Source organism: Monodelphis domestica, chromosome 2, assembly GCF_027887165.1.
Source record: "Monodelphis domestica isolate mMonDom1 chromosome 2, mMonDom1.pri, whole genome shotgun sequence".
In the NCBI taxonomy this organism is placed as follows: Eukaryota; Metazoa; Chordata; class Mammalia; order Didelphimorphia; family Didelphidae; genus Monodelphis; species Monodelphis domestica.
Genome location: NC_077228.1, coordinates 147,181,309 through 147,200,951, shown reverse-complemented (window position 1 = coordinate 147,200,951; position 19,643 = coordinate 147,181,309). Strand labels below are relative to the sequence as shown.

At 34.2% G+C, this 19,643-nt stretch overlaps 1 protein-coding gene across 4 annotated transcripts in view; it reads left to right on the top strand.

Annotated features, from left to right (window-relative positions):
• FMN2 (formin 2) overlaps positions 1–19,643 on the top strand; it is a 473,310-nt gene that overhangs the window by 398,975 nt on the left and 54,692 nt on the right. For all 4 annotated transcript variants that reach the window (XM_056816081.1, XM_056816082.1, XM_056816079.1 and 1 more), the window contains one exon: positions 16,128–16,277. In XM_056816081.1, the coding sequence (XP_056672059.1) occupies positions 16,128–16,277 (150 nt within the window). The remainder of the gene's footprint in view (positions 1–16,127; positions 16,278–19,643) is intronic.

Sequence of the window (19,643 nt, the reverse complement as noted above, 5' to 3'; positions counted from 1 at the left end):
TTAATTTCTTCATTTTTTTGTTTTTATTTCTCTTAATCTGTTATAGAACTTCTTACTGTTCCATGCTTTTTGGGGATCTTACAGGATTCTGTGTTTTGTAAATCACAGGATTATTTTCATTTTTCTTATAATAATTGTTGAAAGCAAGGAGTTATAATAGATACCTTGCTTGCTTCAGTGGTATCTTCCCAATGTGAAGAGAAATGTATAAAAATTAGAACTTGAGGGAGGACATGGATGAGAGAGACTCACACACATGGTGTACAGACATGAATTGTTTGAGATCTCCCTAGGATGAGTTCATGGAACTCTTTAATACTTGTAGAGACAACTCTTGATAGATGATAGCAGACCAACTGACATAACAAAAGAGATCATGATGCTGTCAAGAGTGCTGGAATTGAAATTAAAAGCTCAAGTACTAACTCTCCTACTTTTTGCCTTGTACTGCAATTTACTGTCTGATCTTTGACAAGTAGGCTTACATAGCCAATTCTCTATCTATTCCTATATAACATGATGGAGTTTGACTGTACTACCTGTGAGGACCTTTCACATTTTAAATTTGTAAATCCATTACAAGCTATCACTATACAATAGAGCTAAATATGTAGATTTAAAACAGTGGAGCAGTGATATAAAATTAAGAGATTATTGTAATAGGTAGAACTATGAAAAATTTGATATAATTGGGGTGATATAATTGATATAAATGAAATCTAAGTGGTGCTAATTTCAAAAGCATTTGGAACTTATCACTAATAATTGGTAGAAGTATTTTGGAAGGGAATGTTGAAAAAGGTGAAGAGTGTAAATGAATTGTGAACTCAATGTAACAGAAAGATCATTAATGTATACCTCAAAGTCTCCAGTGAGAATTACAGGAGAAAGGGTGCAGAGAGAAGATGGGAGCCAGATGTGATTTCATTAGGGAAAACAAAAGTATTATTGACAATGATAAATAATACAAATGGCAACATGAAAAGGACAGAATGTACTTCAAAAAAAGATTAGTTATTGAATAATAGAAATAGGATAGGGAACTAAAAGTTACATTGTGAAGCAAGAAGTAAGTAGAACTTCTTATGCTTACTTGAAGAAAATGGGAAAAGATAAAGAAAGCATTGCTGGGAAAATCCTCTCATCTGGACAAAACCAGGTTTTAGTTAAGGCAAGAATATGGGAAGATTGCTTAAGGCAAAGATTAAGTTTATATGAAAGATATGTTATAGTAGAGAAGAGAATGAAGGAGAGATGAAATGCATTCATTTTGTTTACTTAACCTTAGAGAAGTATTCTTTCTCCCTGGCGTCAGCCTATTTTTCAAGAATTCTAAAAATCTCAGCAGGCTGTTATCACAGAATGGAGGAGCAAATTTTCTTTCCCAAAGTAATGGAGTTTCAAGTTTTCTAAAATAGTTGGATTCTACACCTGAGAATTTGGTTAGATTGCAAGTACTTCGCATGCTCACACTCATTACAAGACTTCATGTTTCCTCTTATAGAGAAGTTATTCCACTCAGGACAACAGTGTTATGCAGTATTCAACATGCCAAGCATACCTCACAGACATGGTTGGGCCACTAAAACAAAGCTTTATCTAGACTTTAAAAGTACATTTAATAAAGACCAACTGTCTCTGATGATTAAAAAAATGGGGGGCAGGGGGAGTAATATGCTTGCAAAGTTCAAAGCCATTATTGAAATATGTTGTAATCATGCCTTCTTTTTGTATCATTAATGTTTGGAGGAGATTGTTGGTTTGTTGGTTTGTTTTCCTATCTTGACTTACTGAAATTTGCCATGACTTTGTGGGGGATGGGGCATGTACATAAACTTCATTTTCCAGATAGAAATATGTACAGAGAAACATGAACTAAGTTCGTTTAAGATCAGCTAAAAGGGAGAAGACTCAGCCCTACAGAGATGCTGAATTTTTCATGACTGTTGCTATTATGTAACTCTAGGTCTCAGTTGTAATATCTTCATAGTGAATGTCTCTGCTTAAAGGAATATTTCTCCCTAACTTTACTTATCCATTCAGTTACTAAGCTTTGTGCAGGCTTTCTCTATACTCTCTCTTGCATCTATCTCCAGTCTCATAGACTCTAGAACAGTCCCAGAAGACTCTTTTCCCACCTATATGATTGTAGCAACCTCCTAAATAGTTTTCCTCCTCTAATCTATTTTCTACATATATACAAAGTTAAGTCTCTTCCTCCTCTAATCTATTTTCTACATATATACAAAGTTAATTCCTAAAATACAACTCTGACCATTTTCAGCCCCCTCCCCAATGCAAATACTAAGAAAATTTCAGTTTTTTCTCATTACCTCTAGTATAAAATATAGAATCATCATGACATCTACTACCCCTATAATCTGGCTTCCAACTATTTTATCCATTCTATAATACTACTTCCATCAACACACTCTACATTTCAGTCAAAAGGGGCTTCTGGGTACTCCCCCAGGAATAATATTCTATTTTCTGTCTCTCTGTGTTTTGCCTGAGTGATGTCAAGCCCAAAATGCTCTTCATTTATCCCCTTCTATCTCATAGTGATCATATTTTCCTTAAAAGCACAGAATAGAAGACATCTTCCACCAATATAAAATATTTCCTAATAGTCCCTCTCACAAATAATTAGCTGCCTCTCTCCTTCTTGCTACTTTCTTTATATGTTGTATCCTTTCAAACGTACAAAAACTCCTTGAATGGAGGATCTGTTTCATTTTGTCTTTTTAATTCCCTAAACAGTTCAGTACATATAGTAGGCACCTTATAAATGTTTTAGATTAAACTTTGTAACTTAATGTGAAACAATGACTTCGGTTCTTTGTACCACTTTCTTAGTGAAGAAAGGAAAGCCTTCGTTATTATTATGATCACTCATGAGAGGGGCATTCTAAGTTTAGCTTTCTTGTGGGTACTTTGTTGTTAGTGGAGCCCAGAGAATACCAATAACTTGTATATGTTTATACTTTCCACCTATTGATCCCCCAAAGAACAAATGAGTCATATTTGTTTAATGAAATCCTTTGCTTAATTTTTATCAATTTCCTCTGCCAGCTTTATATGTCAATTTCCAATAATATCTGAAGGAGACAGCTACTTGGGACAGAGAAGACAGTGCCTGGGGTTGAAGTCAGGAAGATTTATTTTCCTGAATTCAAATATGACCTCAGACATTAGCTGGGTGATTGTGCATAAGTCATTTTAACCCTGTTTGCCTCAGGTTCCTCATCTGTAAAATTAGCTGGAAAAAGAAAATTGTAAACCCTTCCAATATCTTTGCTAAGAAAACCTCACATGGTGTCACAAAGCATGGGATACAACTGAATGACAAAACAAATAACAAAAGAATAGCTGAGTACCACTAAATATGAAGAATGAGAACTTTATCTCCCAGCAAACCTCTATAAAATCGTGGTCATTAGGGAATATGTGATTTCTAGAAGCACTATTAGTACCCATATACTAAAAACACATGGGATGCTTGCCATATCCAAGAAATTGTTCTATGCCTTTTTAATATTAACTCTTAGAAAATAAATCTACAAGTATTTTAAAGTATTTATTCTGTACAATTCATAAAGAAATTTAATAGATGTCTCTAACATTGTAAATGATAATTCAGACATCCTTTGGGCTAATCTTCCTAAGGAATATGTCATTTTGGTAACAATTTCAGGATGTAGCATAGATTAAAATGTCCAATGTTCTGAAAGGCTAATATAGTATAAGTTCCTCAACACTTGTAGGGTCCCCTCCCAAAAACTCCCCTGGAACTTTAAAGAAGTATACTTTAGATGCCTTATTTCCCAATTTTTAAATTAACATTTATCCTTTAAAAATTTGACCCCCTAATTTTCTTCTATCCCATCTTCTCTACCCCCAACCATTATTAAGGCAAGCAATATGATAATAAATATATGTACATATATATTTAGTCATAAAAACATTTCCCTTTAAGTCCTATTGCAAAAACATACAGACAAATACAAGTAAAATAAAATGAAAAAGAGTAGCCTTTACCTGCTATCAGAGTTCATTTCTTTTTCTGGAGGTGGATAGTATTTTCCAGCATTAGTCCTTTAGAATTATCTTGGATTATTGTCTTCATCAGAGCAGCTGTCTTTCACAGTTGATCATCCTTATAATATTTTCTTACTGTATACATTGTTTTCCTGATTTCTAGTCTTGCAAAGTACTTTGTATATATTTCATTTTATTCTCACAAGTATCAGAGAGGATTCATTCTATTATATTCATTTTTAAAGATGAGGAAATTGAGGCAAAGAAAAAAATTGCATTTTTGGCCAGTGTAACCCACCTAGAAAGTGTCTGTATTCAGACTTGAATGCAAGTCTTCCTGACTTCAAATCTAAAACTTTCTCCCTTGTATATCTATCCACTGTATCTGCTAATTGTCTCTAACATAAGAGAACTTTTTAAAGTTAAAAGCAATCTTCAGACGTAAGGTATTTGTGTTGTCATCCTAATTATCTTCATTATTTATATGAGGTCTGGGGATTATGGCAATAACTTACTTAACCTTAAACTTAAGTACTCCCAAAGCCAATCCAAGAATAATAAAGAATGAATTTTCATTATTAATTTAAAATTTCCAAGAAAAGACAATGGATGCCAATTTTTTTAGGTGTAAAGTTCAATTGCTAGAGAGCAACAAAACACCCTGAGACAGAGAGGTCAAAGATGGCATATTCCAAGTGGGTTAAGCCATAGCCACAACTTAGATTCTTGTGGTATCTCATACCCTAGAAAAGAGACAAGGGCACATGGATCATAACCTATCCCAGCATCTGATAAAGTCCCTTGCTTTCCCCTAACTGGATATTTTATCTCTATGTGCTTCCATGACACTGCTCTCTCCTGGTTCTTTTTCTACTTTGGGCCATTCCTGGCAAAATTCCTCACTGTCTTCTCTCTCTCAAGTTTCTCTCCTTGTTTTTCTTTTCTTCTAAGCAGTTTCATCCATTCTTAAGCCATTTGTTTCTACTTTTATAGATGCCTCTGAACTATATCTCTACCTTATACTCTCCTGAGAGTACCAGTCCTATATTTTCCCATGCCGACTAAAGAATAGTCTCTCTAAATTCTTCCATCACCCTGGACTCAACTCGTTATTCTCCTTTGAAACATTATTCCTCTGCTTCTTTATCACAATAATTGATTTAGAAAGGTCCTTGGAGCCTTGAACAAGAATCCTGTCCACAATATAAACTACAAGTAGTCATCCTGCCTTTTCCTGATGACTTCTAGTGAGGAGGGGCTCATAAAGAAAGAGGGCCTTTCCACTTCTTACAGCCATTTTGCTTTGGATACTTCTTTGGAAAACTTTCATTATAGCAAGTCTATATTTGCATCTTTGTAATTTTCTCTGGAGCCAACAAGGCTAATCCATCTTCCACATGGCAGCATACTAGTAGACAAAAATTATGTTCCTCCTAGCTCCTCTCTTCTATAAGGTAAGAATTTTTCAACTAATGCTCAGCTGGCATAATCTCACAGTCTTTGAGTATCCTGGTTGCCCTCTTCTGCAAATTCTCTATGTTCTTCCTAAAATTCTGAATCCAGAATTAAGTGTAGTACTATGTATGTAGTATGACCAGGACAGATAATAGCAAGATTCTCTTTAGTCTTGAGGTTGGCACCACCACCTTCCCAGTTTCCTAGTTTCTAACCCTTTCAATAACTTCCCCTCTCCCTTATTACCCATATATTCAATCAGCTGCCAAGTACTTTGTGATTCTACTTCTATAAAATCTTTAGTAATTCTTATCATTCCCATGACATCCATTTTAATTTGCATCCTCATTTCCTTGAAGTGATCTTTCTACCTCCTGTAAATTTTATAATTCATCCTTTATATGAGTAACAAGGTAATCTACCTAATGGACCATGATAATCATGTTTCTCTTCCCCTAAAAATCATGCAGTGACTCCCTGATTACCTTTCAAATAAATTTTAAACTCCTTATCCTGGCAGACAAGTCCTTGTGCAATCTCACTCCTACATGCCATTTCCAAACTAATTTCCTAGAATGAGTTCATTCTCGTATTCAATGTTCTAGCCACTTTGGACTTCTCTCTGTCCAGCACTATAATCTTCCTCTCACTCATCTAGATCTTTCCTCATGCTAACTCCCATCCCTGAAATGTGCTCCCTTAACCCCCTCCCCAATCATTTAACTCTTGAATTCCCTCCCACCCTCAAGGACCAATCAGACCCACCACCTCCTCAAAGCCTTCCCTAACTCTCTCATTACTCATTCCCAGCTAAAATTAATCTCCCTCTTTAGAGTATTCATAATACTTTGGATCTATACTTTGGATATAGTTCCTTCTACCTCATATACTAATTATCTGTAAATATAGGATCATAGCTTTCTAGCCAAGTGGTCACCATCTCTGACAGAAGAGGGGAAAAATCTCAGGGGTTAGATGATTTGTCCAGTTACATAGATACTACGTCAGCATGGCTGGTTTCATAAGGTCCTTAACAGCAGGACCCGTGTTTTATTTCATTCCTGTATCTGCTAGCCCCTTTAGCATCAGGTCAGTGTGAGAAAAAACTAGCCAATGATCTATTCCTCCATCTCCATAAATTTGAGGGTTCAATGATGAGTAATCATAATTCAGACTTTGATATGTAATACTAGCTGTGTTGTTAACCAGAGATATATTATTGTTGGGTTTTGTTGGTGGATTTTATTTTTCAGAAAAATAAGTTCCTCCCACATAGAGAAATGAGGTGAAAGGAGCTGATGTTATACTTCATTGCCCCTTTTATGGTTTGTTAACTGCTGTGAGAATACTAATACCCTTAAGGTGTAAATAAAGTAGTTCATCATTTTAAGAGAACAAAAATACCATTCTACCCTAATATCATTCTAAGACCCACTGATTTTCTGTCGCCTAAAGGGAAGTGGTTGGTATAAGAGTACCCTTTGTGCTCTTTAGCAAATGATGGACAGACAACCCCTGAAGGTCTTTTAAATAATGGGGAAAGGGGAAAGCTTTATTTTCCTTTGTTGAAGCAATAAAATTTGTTACACTTAAAATAAGTTTCTATTGGGATGGAAGAAGGAGGTAAAATTGAGGAAGATGATTTAGGATTCCAAAAATTGCAGTTGCTTGTGGAAGGTTTTTACTGAAAATAAATCTTCTCTCTTGGGACCTGAGTTTGTTCTGAAGAATAATATTACAAAATCCAATGCTGCACAATAAAAAAAGGCAAAAGCAAGGGAAGATTGATGATGATGATTCTTGGCAGTTAATTTAAACTGGTATGTTCACTTGGCCTTGTTTTTAATACTGAGATGCTTTATGTTCCTTTTTCTGCCTATATGAACTAAATTGAGTTAAACATGTACAATTTTTGCTCTATGAAAAAAATCCTCATTCGGGATCTTGTGATTCTTTGAATGATCAGGCAAGATATTGAAATGGGAGATAGGAGAAAAGAGGAAAATAAAGATACATAAAGGCCTTTGTAGATACATTCAGGAGAAAGACTGATTAAAATGAATTGTTAGCCAAATGAGAGGCTCCTCTGATCTTAGATATGTTAAAAATAAATGGCCTCCCAAGATCCCTTGTTCTTCGGGGCCCCATCCACTAGCAGAAATATAGCAATGCCTGAATTAGTCTGATCTGCCACGTTAACAGCAGAACTAGAGAGGGAGGAACTTGGTCTCAAGGCCCCTTTGGCATCAGAATCAGTGGGAGAGGAAATTAATAAATGGTCTATTCCTCCCTGTGCATAGACTTGGGGGCCCCACAAAGTGTAAGGATGATTCAGATTTAAATGTGTGATAATAGCTGTATTTATAGCTATAGATGTATTTAGTGGTGGGTTTGTTTAGGGATTTTATTTTTTCTGGATGATAACTTTTTGTGGCTTTTTTCCCCCTCTTCATCATACATGTCCCTTTTTTAGTCTTGGACTCTTACAGCCTGAGTGTTGGCAAGTTAAGGGCCTGGATCAAAGTTACATCTGTATTGTTGTTGTTAATATTCATTTGTGATATGTCTGAACATTACTTACTCCTCTCTCCCTTATATATTAAATGAAGTGAGGGGAATGTCTTGGAATGGGCTACTTTAAATTTTATATCAGAAACAATAACAAAGTAAACAACATGGCTAAATAGGAGTGGGTAAAAACACCTTTTAGGACATCATAAAAAAAGCAAACATTTACATAGCACTTTAAGACCTACAAAGTACTTAAAAAGTTTTAACTCAATCTGATCCTCACAATAACACTTTAAAGAAGTTATTATTATTCTAACTTTATAAATGAAGCTGATTGAGGTCAAGTGACTTGTCCAAGGTTAGTAATTGTATGAGGCAAGAAGAAAATTCATGTCTTGCTGAAGTCCAACTTTCTACCCATCTCACCACCTAGCTAAGTACATCTCGCAATTTAAAAGTTTTGTTACCAAAGAGACCTATAATCTCTTTTTTTTGCTATTCATTTACATGAAATAAAAATGTCTCTTTACCTTTCTTTTTAAGGAGTTTCCTGATTACACTAAGCTATGAGTAGCAGCAAAGGTAAAGAAGAATTTTTTCATGCCCTATTCTGCAACAAATAAAAGATGAGGCCAGACAGATGTTCTATAACTTAAAATGTTTCTCCAGAAGAAGCAAGACAAGCTGTCCTCCCTCAGATTAGAAAGGATAAGTAGGCCACCTAGAAGAAAAACAGGATTGAAAGTTACCTGCCTTCCATGTTCTTATGATGCTAGATTAAAGGGAGAAATTAGGAGTGTGGTAAATTTAATGAGGAGACTTTTCATTCATTCAACACACTTTTCAATGCCCACTACATGTCAGACACTGTGCTAAACATCAAGGATAAAAAGAAAATGTAATAGTTGGTCTTGAAAAATTCATATCTTATTGGAGAAATGTGCCCTGTTGTTTTTGTTTCATTTTTCTTTTGGTAGACTATATATCTGAAGGCAAATTCAAAATACTGAAGAAAAAGTGTTTATATATATATATATATATATATATAGAACCTCAGGTACAAAGTTAGAACTTACTTTGGTTTATCATTATGGGAGGAAGTATGATGGAATGAAAGAGATTAGAGTTATCAATTTGGAGTTACAGAAAAGAAATTCAAAGCTTTGTGAATAGGGACAAGTCACTTAACTTCCCTCAGCATTAGTACATATCCTATGTTCACTACCTAAACTTTTCCATTCTTGTTGTGAGAACTAAAATCAAATCAATGTTATTGTTTGCACTGGAAAGGGCATGTTAGGGAAGACTAATGATCATCAAAGAACTACTTTAAGCAAAAAATCCTTCCCTAGTCAACTCTGTCCTAAATTGCCCTAAACATCATCACCCCTTAGTATATTATAAACTTCTTAAAGTCAGTGACTCTACTGCCTTGTCTGGGCAGTTATGTTTCTACTACAAGTCTTGACACATAATAAGTGCTCAATAAGTGATTTTTCTTGCAATCATTCCTTCCTTGTTTGAAGTATATGGCAATCTTCTCACATTCAAAGGAACATTTCAAATGCCCTTCAAGTGATGCTCAGTTTCAAAATTTTGAGACTCTAGTATAGACCTAGAACCATAATAATATGTTGTTGAAAAGATTTCCCCAGTTTTTGGAGAGAAGTTTGGCATCACTAAAGTAACCTTGCATTTTGTAAAAGTAATCCAGTCTACTCTTTTCTTCTGTTGAACGATGAACAATTCATTGTCCATATGCTATCTGTCCAAAATTTTCTATATATTATTTACCATTACTATCTATGTGTTTATATTTAGAAAGGAAGGAAGGAAAAAGAGGGCAATAAGGAAGGGAGTAAAGAAGGGAGAGAAAGAGACAGGTAGACAAGAAAAGAGACAGAAAGAGGAATGAGTTCTAGATCATCCACTTGACAGCATATCAATCTGAATGCCAGATATTTAATGACTATAGATATAATAATATATATTATTTATCCATTTCAGTGCTTGGTGGATATGAAACTCTTCCAGGAGGCTCTGGCAAATAGAAATTTCTGAATAATTCTGAAATTTTTAGGGGATCCCTCGTTGGCTTGAATTCTATACTGGATATACTTTTATAAAAGTGGTAATTATCTTTAATGAGTATATGACATCTCCCGTCTCTTGGCCTGGTTCTCAATCCACTGAGCTACCCAGCTGCCCCCATTTTTTTAAACCCTTACCTTCCATCTTGGAGTCAATACTGTGTATTGGCTCCAAGGCAGAAGAGCAATAAGGGCTAGGCAATGGGGGTCAAGTGACTTGCCCAGGGTCACACAGCTGGGAAGTGTCTGAGGCCAGATTTGAACCTAGGACCTCCCATCTCTAGGCCTGTCTCTCAATCCACTTTGATATCATCAGAATATTCTTTAATAATATTATCTCTACTATCATTTTCATGAAGTCTTCTATAATTTTGTCATATGCATGGCAGTTGGAAGAAAACTTTTCCAATTTCATTTTGCACTAATGATTTTTTTAATAGAGGACAAAAATAACCATAATAACTTGAACTCACAATAAAATTCATAATCAATTCTATAAAGATAAAAATTGTAGTCTATTTTTGGAAACTCCTTTGTTATTATTTTTGATTATTTTATTTTTAATTGCTTTGTAAGGATATATCTGATGCATATGCAAATTTTCTTCAAAAATAGAGGGGGAATCCACATATAGTTCAGTAGTTGTTGATGATTTCTCAGGGACCTTTATTATTCTTTCAATACTAAGATATAAGATTTATTGAATATCTTTAATAACCATGACACAATGAACATGGAAATAAATGTTGTATAATAACACATGTACATTCTAGATCATTAACTGCCATCTTGGGAAAGTGGGAAAGATATGAGGGAGAGAATATGGATCACAAAATGTCAGAAAAAATATCAAAATTAATTTATACCACTACATAATCAGAAAAATATTTTAAAATTATATATATATATATATTTCTTCCCCTCTTTCAGCTGTTATGAAAGAATCTTAATGTGCATCTAGAGTAAATCTATTCTATGTATGATTACTCTATTCCCAATAATTTCCCATTTCTTTCTAATCCTTTGATCTTATAACCTGTATGATCTTGAGCAAGTTATTTAACCTACGGGGGGTCTCAGTTTTCTCATCTATAAAATTAACTGGATAAATTAAATGACTTCTGATGTTCCCTCTAATGCTAGATTTTTGATCTTGAGAGTTTTTTTTTAATGTCATTTGTATTTCCTCTATAGGAATATTTGGGATAGTAATACTACAGTACACATGTCCTTGTTGAAAAGTTTACTATAAAAGTCACTGCATATCTTTTCTATATTCTTTCTTTTTCTTGTCCTCCTGCCAGTTTTATCTGTAAATTCCTTCATATGATCTTTCTTAGTTTGAAAAGACTCCTATAAACTAGTTTTTGCCTCTATATCTGCTTATGGGATAGCTAGGTGGCAGAGTGTATAAACTGCCAGCACTGGAGTTGAGAAGACTCAACTTCCTTAGATCAAATCTGGCTTCAGATTAATACTCCAGTTGTGTATTAATAGAGTAGAGGTTGGAAGATAAAATTAGAGGGGATGACATGAGCTCCTGGGGGAATGGAGAGGTAGAGAACCAGTATAACCTTCCTGGAAGAGGTTGGCTGAATAATAAAGGAAGTCAAAGCTTCTAAGAGTCAGAAGTTAAGGTCACAAAATCACAGAGAACTGAAACAACTAAATAACTTCTTATTCTTAACTGCTAATAAATGTGCACCATCTTTTATAAGATATTACAAATAAGCCTATTATCTAAGTGGTCATCTTTTTTGGCTGCCACATCTTTCTACTTTTAAAGTAAAGTACTGGATAACTAAAGAAGAATTCTTATTTATAGATGGTGTATCTACCACTAGAATGAGGACAACATGATAAGAATATCTCATTGGATATGAACAATACCCATATATGGAGATAATAATTATATTAAGAAGATTGAATGATGTTAAGCTTAAGCCATGATGGAATAAATTCCACTACCTGAGTGACTAGAATGACAACTAAACCTGCAGCATTGCCTGTTTCAAGTCATTCTTTTTGAAGTGATTCCAGATTTAGAGATCTAGTGAAATTGTAAAGATTATGTGATAATGTCGAATTTAGGCCTAACTTCATGAATATCTGTTTTTCAAATCAATTCAATAAATTTAATAGAGTAAACTCAGAATATGTTACTGGCCATTCTTGAGATCTATTTTACTCATTGCTTTTGTAAGTATGGTTGTATGTGCATGTGTACATGTGTATGTGTGCTCATACACACGTCTTAAATACAAATAATGTCCTAAATTTTTCTTGAGTGAATCTTTTTCATCTAATTAATTTATATAAATATGGTCCTTGTTACAAAACCAGGTATTAAAATAGGAATCAAGGTAATGAGGATCAACTGTGAAAGACAAGAATAGAGGATCATAAATAGGACTAATTAAGTCTAGTATACTTTTTTCTTCATGATAACTAAGTTTAATTTTTATTATATTTGTTGCAATTTTGCAAATATATCATCTTTTCATAAGTCACTCTTAATGCCTAGAATCACCTCTAATGATTACGGAGAGACATTAACAGTTTTGAAAGGACAATGACAATTCTAAAATGGGACACAAAAATGAATTCTTATGTAGTTATATAGCGTTATTCTTACTGGAGAAAAAGCTACTTCTGTTGTAAAGGAGCCCTTCAACCCAGTTGCCTCTGCTCTGCTATAACTACTTTCATACCACAAAGATTGGGAGTTGCTTCCCTTGAGAACACCAAGGTTATTCCTGAAATGCCTTCACTTTTTAAACCTTTTTTTCCCCCTAGAATCTCTATCATGAAACATTTTTCAGGGCACTTTCAGAAGAGTGAGGGGGTGGATAGGGAGGACACATCATAATTTTATAATTCTTTCCTACCACCCTCAAGGAATAGGAGGATGCCAAGTTTTCCTTGTATGAAATTGCTTATATTAGTCAACTTTTTTCCTGAGTTCCTTCACAGAAATATCAATTAAAAACCAGGGTTCTCTTTTTTGAGTCTGGAGCCATTTATCAATTGTATTTATTTACTTTCAATTCATTTTTCATTACCATCTAAATTATCTAGAAGAATCATAAATTTAATAATACAAAGTCCTTTCTTGTGACCAAATAATGTCTACTTTAAAGGAATCATTCAAGCAAATTAACTTTAAATGCTGGGAGACAATGTATATTAGAAAGCAATGCCATTATATACTCCTAGTAAACCTTCTCAATGAATTGATTTGGGTTTAGAAAGAAGCTTCAGAAAATGGGAAATATGCCTTTCATATGATTTCCTTTAGTTTGTTGTTATTGTTGTTTTGCTTAGGTAACAGACTAATTAGTGTAATTTCATAAGCTTACTTGAAACGGATCCAACTCACCATGCCTTCTTATAATGCATTGCTACTGCTCTAAAAAAGACTAATTTAGTACCCGAGGAAGTTGAGATGTAGTTGTCAACCTTTCAGTATCACAATAACTTCTGGACAATATAAAGAAAATTATCAGTCTTCTCTACATACTAGAATCAAATTCTAACATCATTAAATAGCTAATAATAGCTGAAGTTTCATATACTGTTGTTCCATTCACATTTTGTTCCTTATTCATTTACTGTGCTGGATTGCATATCTTAATAGAATGAATTGGGAGAAATAGTATGCAATCTCTGGGCTCTAAACATTTGTTCATAGCCCCAGTAATGAAGGTTATCATCTCTTTTGAAAGACATGAAAGCTGATGGCTCCAAGAATCTTGGAGTCAAAAGCCAACCAAAAGCAAAGTTGAAAGAGAAGAATACATTGCTATGTACATTGCCATACAGCAAACAGGAGCAACTAGAGTAATGGTACTCTATTTTATTTATAGGTTTTTTTTAGTATCACAAATTCTATTACATTTGACTGTATCAGAGGATTCATTATTTGTAATAATCAGGACCAGCTTCATTTGTAAAACAAATAGAATTTCATTTCTATTTTTGTGTTCTGTCATTTGTTTAGAGGAGGCAGTTAACAATGAAAGGGCAATATTTCTTCAAATGCAAATATGTGCATTGACTTTCCTCTCTCATCTGTAATTGCCTAGTTCCCCCCATTATCATATTAAACAATCAGCAACATTAAGTATTAAATAATCTCTCATAAAAAACCAAATAATTCCAATGATGAAGAAGCTTATACTTTAGTTGAGAAACCAATTTAAATATATTATAACATATTTTTGAATAAACCAAATAAATAGAATATTAGTTGGAAGATAACATTAAAGGGGATGATATTAGCTGCTAGTGGGATGGGAAAGATGGAGAACCTGAATAACCTTCCTGAAAGAAATAGGCTGAAGGAGGCAGCTGGGTAGCTCAGTGGATTGAGATATAGGCCTAGAGACAGGAAGTCCTAGGTTCAAATCTAGGCTCAGACACTTCCTAGCTATGTGACCTTGGACAAGTCACTTAACCCCCCACTGCCTAGCCCTTACCACTCTTCTGCCTTAGAACCAACATTGGTTCTAAAATGAAAGATAAGGATTAAAAAAATAGCAACCAAAAAAAAAAAAAGAAACAGGTTGAGCCTTAAAGGAAGCCAAGGTTTCTAAGAATTGGAAGTAGGAAGGGAGAACAATCTAAAAATTAGAAATAACTAGTGCAAAAATAGAAAGTGCCACTGAAACAGAGCACTTTCAAATATGTCTTCCTTTTTGCATGTGGAAAATCAGCAGATCCCAGCCTTTCTAAATATGAATATAAAATTTTAGTGACTCTGCTTTCATTTAGAATCTCACAAAATGCTTTCACTACTTTTTCTCCCAAGTTTTCTATGTATTTAATACTGCATACCCTTTTTGATAAAAAAAAAGCAAAAACAAAAACAAGTGGGTCCTTTGTGTCTGTAATAGGTGATAAGCCCCTAGAGGGAAGGTACAATTTCTAATTTCTACTTAGACTGAATAAAATAGAATACCACAACATCAAATATAGTTAGAATTTTGAAATGTGTTGTTGATGACAAATGTTCTACTTTCTAAATAAATGTATTTGCCAATACCTTATTTACAGACATGTAAGTAGGTGATATGAATCAAATCTTGTCATTTCAGGATTATGTTGACTATATCTTTAGTAATACCAATCACTTCATCATGAAAGCTATGGTTACAGAGTTACTATACTTGTGGCAATATGATAAGTTCATTATGATGTTATATGAGAAATTGCATAAACTTATCCTATGATGCCTTGTTTATTTTTTCATCTGGAGACCAGTGAATATAATAATGTATATTAATATGAACTTAGTATGAATGAAAAAAGATATTTATTAATCCTTTTTTTTTAAATGTGGTAAGCATGGTGCTAAGTTCTAGAAATATAGTAACATAAGGGGCATTTCCATCCTCCAGAAGCTCCTCACAGTGACCAAGAAAAGATATTTTGTTTTAAAATGTTTGGATAATGGGTAGATCCATAGAACAGTAGATCAACACACCCTTTCCAAGAGCAATAGTAGTATTTATTTGATTTTAGTTCTAGAATTGGAAAGGGATAGTCAATTGGAGGGTTGACTAACCACTCCATACTGACTGCTGACAAATTGGTTGACTTGTAAGTATGAGGTCTAGGGTAAATCTCCATAATTATACACAAATACACAAATATATAGAATTTATAATGATTTGGAGGTATGGAGGGGAAAAGTGTTTCTTTTTCTGAAGTTGACTTTAGATCTTAAAACTAGAATACTTTTGCAAGTTTCACATAACATTTATTTTGAAAATTTCATATAGCAAGGGGTAGTTGTCAGGATATTGGAGAAGCTTTGAGGTTATCATCTACCACTTTTATTCAAGTTTCTGACATTAAAATGTAGGAGAGCTACTGTTGATGTTTAAATTGTTTTAGTTTTCTTGGAGGCAAAAAACTGTGCATGAATGAAATCAGTGTCTGGATGAAGAGAGAATACTTCATATTGAAAAGTAATAGAAATGTTGCTACTTTTTGTGTGTAAAATGTGTGTATGTGTTTTTTTTTTTACAGTTTTTTGGAAACTACGGCCTATTTCTTCATGAAACCAAAAATGGGAGAGAAGGAAGTGTCCCCACCTGTTTTCTTCAGCCTTTGGCATGAATTCAGCTCTGACTTTAAAGATTTCTGGAAAAAAGAGAACAAACTTATTCTCCAAGAAAGGTAGGTTGTTTTCATTTGAACAAAGGCATTTTAAAACTGGTGTTTTATTAGGTGTGACATCACTAAGCTTGCCAGCTTTTATAGGCTCAAAAATGGAATGATTCTTTACAAGGGGTAACCTACAAGGGCTGCTGAGAATTCCCAAAAGCTAGAGATCAAGAAGGCCAGGGGATAGGAAAAGTTCAGATGCTGCTCTAGAGAAACTGAAATGAAGTTGGGCCTGTATAATAATCTGGGGGGAAAATGTCCCTACAATAAAGTAGTTGTGAGAAGGAATCAAGTTTAGATGAAAAGCATCAAAGGAATTTGATATTGGGAAATGAGCTCAGTTCACTCTAAAGCAATACATAGAGACTTTAGGTATATCATCTGCCACTTTTTGTTCTGACATTACCATCATCTAAATTTACATTTCAAAATGAGTCTGAAGATCATTAAAAGCATCATTGACCAATCATTTTATAATATCAATACCTTTTAATTCTAAACAATATATCTTAGAATAACTTAATGGGGGTTCTGAATGAATATATTAATGGGTTTATGAAATCACTGAAGTCTTCTGTTCACATGCAGCTTTATTCAATATTGAGTCATGAAGAAACCTAGACCTCCCAAGTGTTATATCCAGAAATAACTGTCTTGTGGGAAGAAACAGGGGAAACCTAATACGCCCTATATAACCAAACCAAAATACCAAACCACTTAGTGTGCTTTCTAACAACTCTTTACCAACAGTGGCTTTGCCTGAAATCTCTAGAAAACTTACAGAATCCCAAAGGACCTTGTTCATCAGTACTACAAATTTCCCCAATGCTTTGCTTGCTTGAAGCAATAATCATCTACTTAGATTTGTTGGGAGACTTTAAGACATCATACACTAGTGGAAACAATATCCATTGTAGAAAGAATTTTGCACTTTGATGTAATTTTGTAATTTCTGTAATTTCTAATTTTTCTGACATATAATAATAGATAAGATCATGTGAAAAGGGAAAAACACTAATATGTGGCAGGATCTGTAAAATTCTCATTAGGAGTGGACAAGTTAATTCTTAATTTTGCCTTGAAGGAAACTAGGGATTCTAAGGCAGAGGTAAGGAATGAGTATATTCAAGGCTTAAGGGCCAGTCTGGGGCTAGTTGGGAAAACTAATTGGACTATACTGTAGGGACCAAACAGGAAAATTTATATTTTAAGGAGAATCAAAATCTGAAGCTAAAGCAATTAGGTTTTATGGTAGAATTTCAGATTTTAGCTAGAGAATAGAAGTATGATTGTGGGTGAGGGGTCTTTTTCTTCTTGTTTTTGTCTTGATCAGTATTTCCTTGAAATTGCAGCATAGAAACAGTTACTTGTGCTTCTTATATAATGTTTCTGTCAGCTTAGTGCCCATTTTTGGGAATGACAGAGAATCCCAAATGTCCTAGGCAAAAGCTTCTTAGTACTAGCTATAATTCATGCATAAAGTGCTTCATTATAAAGAACTCCAAACATGATTTTATCTGTCAATAATAGTTCAATATTTTATGAAATCTTATGACATCAATATACATAGAGCCAACTTTTCTTAGATTGCACAATTACTATTTCTCTTTAACTGACTTTCTTGAATGCTTCTGTCTGGGTTTGGCATATTAACAAGATTGCCACAGGCTTTTCAGTTCCTATTTTTTTGTTTTTTTTTTTTAATTTTTTTAATTTTTATTTGGTCAATTTCAAACATTATTCCTTGGTTACAAAAATCATATTCTATTCCTCCCTCCCCTCCAATGCCTCCCATAGTCGACACACAATTCCACTGGGTATTACATGTGTCCTTGATCAGAATCCACTTCCATGTGGATGGTGTTTTCATTAGGATGTTCATTTAGAGTATACATCCCCAATCATATACTCTTGACCCATGTAATCAAGAAGTTGTTTTTCTTCTGTGTTTCTACTCCCTCAGTTTTTCCTCTGAATGTGGATAGTGTTCTTTCTCATAGATTCCTCCAGGTTGTTGAGGAACACTGCATTGCCAGTAATGGAGAAGTCCATTACATTGATTGTACCATGGTTTAGCAGTCTCTGTGTACAATGTTCTCCTGGTTCTGCTCCTTTCACTCTGCATCACTTCCTGGAGGTCGTTCCAGTTCCCATGGAATTCCTCCATTTTATTATTCCTTTGAGCACAATAGTATTCCATCACCTACATATACCACAATTTGTTCAGCCATTCTCCAATTGAAGAAAATTCCCTCACTTTCCAAATTTTTGCCACCACAAAGAGCAAAGCTTTGAATATTGTTGTACATGTCTTTTTCCTTATTATCTCTGGGTACAAACCCAGCAGTACTATGGCTGGATCAAAGGGCAGACTGTCTTTTAGTGCCCTTTGGGCATAGTTCCAAATTGTTCTCCAGAATGGTTGGATCAATTCACAACTCTACTAGCAAAGAATTAATGTCCAAACTTTGCCACATCCCCTCCAGCATTCATTACTTTCCTTTGCTGTCATGTTAGCCAATCTGCTAGGTGTGAGGTGATACCTCAGAGTTGTTTTGATTTGCATTTCTCTGATTATAAGAGCTTTAGAACACTTCTTCATGTGCTTATTAATACTTTTGATTTATTTGACTGAAAATTGCCTTTTCATTTCCCTTGCCCATTTATCAGTTGGAGAATGGCTTGAACTTTTTTCACAATTGATTTAGCTTTTTGTAAATTTGAGTAATTAGACCTTTGTCAGAGGTTTTTGTTATGAAAATTGTTTCCTAATTTCTTATTTCTCTTCTAATTTTGGTTACATTGGTTTTGTTTGTACAAATAGTTTTTAATTTGATGTAATCAAAATTATTTATTTTCCATTTTGTGACTATTTCTAAGTCTTGGTTGGTTTTAAAATCTTTCCTTTCCCAAAGGTCTGACATGTATACTATTCTGTGTTCACATAATTTACTTATACTTTCCTTCTTTATGTTCAAGTCATTCACTCATTTTGAGTTTATCTTGGTGTAGAATGTGAGGTGTTGATCCAAACCTAATCTCTCCCACACTGTCTTCCAATTTTCCCAGCAGTTTTTTATCAAATAATGGATTTTTGTCCCAAAAGATGGGATGTTTGGGTTTGTCATAGACTGTCTTGCTGAGGTAACTTACCCCAAGTTTATTCCACTGATCCTCCTTTCTGTCTCTTAGCCAGTACGAAATTGTTTTGATGACCACTGCTTTATATTATAGTTTGAGATATGGTACTATAAGGACCATGTTCCTTTGTATTTTTTTCCTTCATGATTTCCCTGGATATCCTTGATCTTTTGTTCTTCCAAATGAACTTTGTTATGTTTTTTCTAATTCAGTAAAAAAGGGTTTTGGTAGTTCAAT